General features: G+C 47.4%; 1 protein-coding gene across 2 annotated transcripts in view; it reads right to left on the bottom strand.

Annotated features, from left to right (window-relative positions):
* The window catches only part of pex6 (peroxisomal biogenesis factor 6), an 8,988-nt gene extending 3,249 nt beyond the window's left edge, over positions 1 to 5,739 (bottom strand). Inside the window, exons 1-11 of one of the 2 annotated variants that reach the window (XM_023426016.2) lie at positions 5,200 to 5,739; positions 3,471 to 4,091; positions 3,002 to 3,168; positions 2,838 to 2,921; positions 2,536 to 2,656; positions 1,602 to 1,735; positions 1,389 to 1,494; positions 819 to 1,021; positions 513 to 699; positions 336 to 412; positions 87 to 204 (exon numbers count right to left, since the gene is read on the bottom strand). In XM_023426016.2, the coding sequence (XP_023281784.1) occupies positions 87 to 204; positions 336 to 412; positions 513 to 699; positions 819 to 1,021; positions 1,389 to 1,494; positions 1,602 to 1,735; positions 2,536 to 2,656; positions 2,838 to 2,921; positions 3,002 to 3,168; positions 3,471 to 4,091; positions 5,200 to 5,727 (2,346 nt within the window). In that variant the 5' untranslated portion in view covers positions 5,728 to 5,739. The remainder of the gene's footprint in view (positions 1 to 86; positions 205 to 335; positions 413 to 512; positions 700 to 818; positions 1,022 to 1,388; positions 1,495 to 1,601; positions 1,736 to 2,535; positions 2,657 to 2,837; positions 2,922 to 3,001; positions 3,169 to 3,470; positions 4,092 to 5,199) is intronic. The other variant, XM_023426017.2, reaches the window with a different exon arrangement.
* Between the last annotated feature and the right edge of the window lie 1,326 nt (positions 5,740 to 7,065).

Raw genomic sequence — 7,065 nt, 5'->3', positions numbered from 1 at the left:
GGGGGGTTAGGGTGACTCACATTAAACCAAACCGTCAACACCCAGACGGCACTACAGGCTCGTCACACTGAGCTGTGTGTCGTCACCTTCGGCGCTCCGATGGCCTTGGACTGGGCGTCCTGCAGGGTCTCCAGGGCCGAGGTGAAGTCCTGGTTCTGGATGGTCACTCCACTGGAGCACAGGTCCTCCTCCTCCCGACCACCACTGAACACACACACACACACACACACACACACACACACACACACACACACACACACACACACACACACACAATGAGGCTACGACCCTTTAAAACGAGTCTTCTTCATGTGTTTAAAGTCCTCCGGTCTCACCAGCTCTGGATCAGCCTCCTGCAGGAAGCTCGTCCGGCCTCAGACACCAGAACCTGCAGGTCCCCCAACACAAAACCCTGAGGACGAGAAACACAAGGTAATGAAGTCGCAGTCAGGTTTGTAACTGGACTGGTGTAGGTCTGACTGGTCCTGGTCCTGGTCCGGACCCAGGCGTACCGCTGTGAGCTTGGCGAGTCTCTCCAGGTTCACGTCCCTCCCCAGCTGGAGGTCTCGGCTCAGGCTGAGCAGCATCGAGCGCCTCTGCTCTTCAGTGGGACTCTCGATCGCCACCTGGTGGACGAACACGGCCATGACACCCGTGGACAGATCCCGAGGTCTGCAGACCGTCGCCATGACTACCACGCTGAAACCAGAGAGAGACACATAGCGTTAACCTGCTGCTCTAACCGGTCCAGTCCGGTCCAGACCAGCTGGTGTTCTGGTTCTGGTGTTACAGCCTGAAGGTTAGAGGTGCTCAGTGACCTGGTGGGGGCGCTGCTGATCAGCTGGCAGAGCGTGGCTCGGACCCTCCCGTCCTCCTCGGCGCCCCCTCTGGCTCTGAGCAGCAGCTGCAGGTTCCTGAGCAGCAGGATGCACGGCTGCAGGGCGTCGGCCCGGCGGAACGCCGACGTCAGCTTCACCTCGGAGGCTGCAGGAGTGTCGGCACACATGCTCACACAGTCCACCTGCACACGCGCACACACACACACACACACACACACACACACACACACACACACACACACACACACGTTGGTCAACTGCATTTATTTTTGAAAAGACTTCCTGTGAGCTCCGGAACACAGATTTTCAGATTATATTCAATTTTATACATTTAATAATTAAAGGATGAAAACACCATTCTTAGTAAAATTAATGAATAATTCATAATTAATTCATTTTATCAAAATACAGATTTTATCTGGAGTGGACTCTTTGTCGTGAGTAATAATCTGTTCCCCTGATCGTGTTGAATAATCCTGATCTGAATATTGATCAAAATAATCAGGATTATGATTTCTTTCCATGACTGAGGCGTGTCGAACGTCGTACCTTCAGCAGGTGGAGGTTCAGTCTGTGACTCGCCGCGCCGACCGCCGTCATCTTCCCGCTTCCTGCCGGACCGTGGAGGAGGACGGTGCAACCGGACAGAGAGCTGCTGCAACCACAAACAACACTGACATCACTGACCACATGTCCCATCATGCCTCTGTCTACTATAGGTCTTACGGGGACCAGTCAGATCCTCGTGTTCAGGTGAGTTACCTGTGGTGCAGGTGGGGCAGCACGATGCTGCTGATCAGGTCCACCGTCTTGCTGAGGCCCGGAGGAGACAGACTGCTCCACAGGGACGCTCCCTCCACCAGGCAGCAGGGGACGGGGCTGTTGGTGGACGCTCCCTGAGGAGACACACAAACAAACGTCCACTGATACTGGAGCCGCACGACTATCTCCATGGCAACAGATGAGCGGTGGATTCGCTCCAGGGTCGAGTCGTTTCATCGTCCGTCTGAAGAGCTCGAGCTTCTGTCCTCCAGGTGGAGACTCAGACCAAATATCAGGTCTATGGCCCAGTTCAGACCAGTTCAGACCGGTTCAGTGATCTGATCAGTGGTCAGCTCTAAGGTTACTTCCACACGACTTTAAAAATCATCTTTTTTCCTACGTTACCTCCACTTGTCCACATGACTCTGGGGTTTTCGAGCACCGAAAACTGAGACTTTTGGACGCGTTTTATTTTGAAAACACTGGAAACGATGATGTAGATACCCACGGTCGCTCACTGCTGCTAATCAACGGCAGAGTAGTCTATCTGCTTCCTGTTTACACCAGCTCGCACATGCTCAGTGTACGTGTGTGTTTTCAGGTGCATTTGTCTGGACGGAGATTGTTTCAATTTGAAAACAGTGTTTTCAAATGAAAGCGTGGTCGTGTGGACGTAGTCTTAGTACGACAGTTCACACTGGGCTTTACAATGTGTGATCAGATCTCACTTCCTGCTTCATATGCAAATAAACAGGTATGGGGTGTGTGTGTGTGTGTGTGTGTGTGTGTGTGTGTGTGTGAGAGAGAGAGAGGTACGGAGGGGTTGAGCGAATCATTGCTCTGCTCACGGCTCTACAGTGAAATCAGGATTTATCCATTTGAAATAGTAAAATATTTTGGGTTGATTATGAAACAGCCAGAGGTCAAAGGTCACCATGTAGAGTGAGGTGTGAAATCTGTCCGCCAGGTGAGCTCCTCCTCCTCCTTCTTCTTCTTCTTCTTTTCTCTCAGCAGACGGACACACCTTCTGCACTCTGAAGAACAGCACTGGACACCTGACAGAGGTCAAAGGTCACACAGACTTATCATGTATGAATAAATCATCTCCTGTCTCCTGGTTTGATAGTGTTAATTTTAATTTTTAAGATACTAGTCAAAACATCTGAGCAGCGTGAAATTAGACAGAAATAATACAGATGTGTCCAGGTGTGTCCGGTCAGGACTGTGGTGTGGTACCTGTGGACGCCCTCAGAGTTGTTCTCCAGCAGGTCTGGATGTTTTCCAGTTGGAACCGATAAGATGTCTCCCTGTGAAACCAGTCTGCACAGAGAGAGAGGACAAGCTGGTCAGACTGGGAGACCACAGTGTTGGACAGACAGAGACAGAGACAGTCAGCTGACCTGTACGTGCTGAAGTGTTCAGACAACAGGTTGTCGTAGCAGCTAAGGTTGTTGTGCAGCGGAGACGCCACCGGCTGGATGTGGAGCTCGCTGGCGAGTGGCGGGGAAGCCGAGCGACAGAAACTGTCGGAGCGACCGCCGGGCTCCGGGTGAGACGGTTTCCACCTCTGAGACCAAACCACAAGAGACCACAGAGACTCAGCGAGGACATGATGAAGAACCAGAGAACCAAGATCACACAGACATTTTCTCTCTTCTCTCTACGCAGCTCGTTTTGGTTTTCTCTGTCCAGGTGTTGACACATCTGTCTCTGATGACACAGAGAACACTGGAGACTGACTGATGTGACGTCTTCATTACAGCAAGAGTTTGGTGTTTTTACTTCAATACACAGATCAATGAACTGATGACTAGAGAAAACAATCTGCAGATTAATTGATGGCAATAATGAGTGTTGAGTGTGTCGCACCTTCATCCTCAGCGTGCAGCTGCTCACTGGGATCATTTCTCCTTCAGTCATGTTGAACCACAGAGTCGCTGAGATGAAACCGACTTCGTCCTGGTTCTGCAGGTCTGGACTCTGTGTTAAATCCACCACCACCACAGAGACCAGCCGGTCCCTGCAGACCCCCCCCCTGACATCGGCCTGAGTCGGCGGGGGTCTGGAGGATCCGCCCAGCCTGGACAGCTTCACCCACTCCTGGTTGAACAGGCCGAGCCGCAGAAGCAGCTGTTTGCTCACAAACACACAGCTGTCCACGTCCACAGCTGCTCCCTGCTGACCTTTGACCCCGACCCATCGCTGAGTGTTCACCACCCGGACGTCCACCCTGCACTCCAGCGCCTGCAGGATGCCCGAGAACCCCGAGCCCAGCAGCTTCCTGTTGTCGAGAAGAGACCGCCCCCCTCCTAGGCCGTCGGCGTAGTGAGCAAAGTCTGACACGCACAGTCTGAACGGTCTGCAGGGCGGGGGGGCGCCAGGGGGGTCCACCGAGTCCCAGCAGTCCGTCAGAACCAAAGAGGTGTCGGCCGTGATCCGCCCCTGTGTTACAGGACTGCACTCCAACACCAACAGGTCCAACAGCTGCTGCTGCACCCGACAACACCAACAAGAGAAAACACCTTATGGACCAGGACCTGGACCAGGACCTGGACTAGGACCTGGACCAGGACCAGGTCTGAGCACAGAGCAGCGGTCGTGTTCTCAGGATGAACCACATGAAATATTAAATGTGACAGACTTTTGGGAGAAAATTAGCTGCAGCAGTTTTAATAAATGACAAACTGAATAAATTAAGTATTAATTAAGTATTATTAATTAATTTAAATATACATTTTTTTAACCATTAAAAATGAAGAGAAGAAACTCACTCGCTGCAGCTTCTGGAATGTGAATATTTTCTGTTTATGTTTATTTTCCATGACTGAAAACTTAATTAATCAAGTAAATAAATGAGTAGATTAATCAATAATTGGAAAAATCATTAGTTGCAGCCGTACTGCAGAGTCAGGGAAAAACAGGGAAAACTGCAGCCATGTTTTAATTATTAATTATTAATTAATAATAACAATAATAATAATAATAACAGTTCCAGTAATTGTTATGTGGATCCATGTAAGTTGTTAACCTGGCAAAACTTAAAACAAAATAAATATTATACTCAAACATATATAATGATATATCATATATTAATAATATATTTGACATAAAAACATTAAACACAACAAAAAAATCCTCTAATTTGCATAATCATACTGCATTATTTATTATTTATTTTTCTGGCCTTTTCTGTTTTATAGAGATATAAAGTCTGTTGAGATATTACTCTGTGTAAAACTGTTTTAATTGTCTTTCATTACATTTTCTCATCTTCGACTTGGAAAAAAAATATTTTTTAAATTTCACGTTTTGGGGTAAAACTCTGAATGCAGGACTTACAACTTTTATCAGGTTATTTACTTCTTTATTACTTTTAAATCTATAACTTGCTTTTACTTGAGCTACGGATCTGAGTTTTTCTTCCATCACTGCAACATTAAACTTTAACAGTTTACTTTAAGTTTTAAGTGAAAACTGAACGTGTCAGTGTTGAAATGTTCACACACATGCATCCTGTTTGCTTCCGGTAGACACTGAAGTGTTGACGTGATGTTAATAAACTGTTTACGGTCTTCAGTCTAGAAATAACCTGTCTCACCTGTCCCGGGTCCTCTCCCAGCAGCGGGTGTCGGGGAAGCATCAGCGGGTCCCCTTGCCGGGCCAGCAGCCACTGTCCCGGGCGGCAGAGTTCCAGCAGCCCGCCTGTGAACTGCTCAGCTCCGGCCAGGCGGAGACTCTGCCTGCTGCGGGCTCCCAGCACCACTCTGTCCAGGCTGACCGGCTCCAGAGCCCGGACGGTCCCGGAGCTGCCGAGCCGCTGGAGCCCGTGGTGCCGAAGGAAGAAACGGCTGGTGTACAACCGGACCCGGCTACGGGACTCGGTGTCGGCTCTGGGGGAGTTCCTCCCTCCGCATCCCGCTGTCTCCTCCTCGGTTGTCGGGTGAACGCACAGTAAAATACCCGGCCCCCTGGAGCTCTGAGGCCGCTGCGGGACGAAAAGGACGGTCGGCGGGTCCGTGTCATTCTGGAAAACCGAGTCCAGCTGAGACCTTAGTATCAAACCATCCAGAGGACTCAGGTGTGAGGGGAAACTCTCCACACAACACAACTCCACCTGCACCGCCATCTTGGAACTGCGTCATCACCGCTGCTGCTTTACAGTTTCCGGCGCTGAATTACTGCCCCCTAGTGGCCGACCCATGGAACTACAACACATAAAACTTTTATTTTTTTATTTATTTTTTTTATTTACATTTTTCTAGTACTTTTACTTCCATTACAGTACTTGAACTATAACTACAGTCATTTACAATTAAAAACAATGTGCATGTATATAACATGATGACAATCTGACCCGTAACATCCTCATCAGAACAGTATTTAGAAAACATTGTGTGAGCTGTAAGTTTGATTTACACCGTACCAAAAGTGCACTATATTTCAGTTCAATTTTAAATAATAGTCCATATTCATCAAAAGTTTAATGCAGAGTGTATTTTAAGTGTTAGATCTCTAAAATACACAGTGAAACTTGAACTTAACCTGTAGCTTATGGTACCATCTTTAAACATGTATGTTAGTAATGCCATTTAATGTTTAGAGGTACATGTTCATGTACTCAGAGCCTTAACAATGCTGTCCATGTGCTGAAGAGGACTCATTCTTTTGTACTTGATTCATAACGAATGAGAATAAATAGAACGACGGACACAATGACGGCTTTTTATTCACTTTTTCGAACTGAGTAGCAAAACTTCTGGTTAACAGTCTGAGCGTGTGTAGCTTTCTGTGTTGTATGATTTATGCTAGTGGAAAGAAGAAATAAAGATATGATTAATTTGACCACACATCGGCAAAATGGTAACGTTAGTGACCTTAAACGAGTAGCCCCAGAGCCCTAATATCAGTAGTGGGATCTGGAATAACAACGCTAGCTAACATCTCCATGGAAATAACATTAACTCCTACTGTCACATCCAAATTGTGATAACCAGAGTTACCTAAATAAAAACAACTCAACCTTATGCCTCACCCATTTTTGGTATGTTGGCATAAAATGGTCTATATTCATAAAAAAGAAAAAGTTCTGATATAAAACTGTTTTCAGTTTTGGGACTTGCCTCTTATCTTTGATATTTTGAGACTGCCCCAGCCATGGAAATGCAGACGTTTCTGATTAGAGGGGGAACATCTCTTTGGTGAAACTGTTCACAACTCAGAGACATCTATGACAAGGAGACACAACTACACACTGATTTCTTTAAGAGATGAATAGTAGTGGAGTAGAAGGGTCAAGTAGCAGTAGAAAAACTTGACAATAAGGTACTTGACTTACTTGTTGTCTTGGGTCCTACTTGGACTTGTGCTTAGACAGACCTGAGTCATTGCGGAAAGTCTGGAGCCAGATCACGTCAGGTCCTTGGGTTTACTGGAAAACCAGTGACACAATAAAGACAAGACACCC

This window comes from Seriola lalandi, unplaced genomic scaffold (genome assembly GCF_002814215.2).
Source record: "Seriola lalandi dorsalis isolate HSWRI2012SDOR001 ecotype SW California unplaced genomic scaffold, Sedor1 jcf7180002054800, whole genome shotgun sequence".
Taxonomy (NCBI): Eukaryota; Metazoa; Chordata; class Actinopteri; order Carangiformes; family Carangidae; genus Seriola; species Seriola lalandi.
This window is presented reverse-complemented; position numbering and strand designations above follow the sequence as displayed.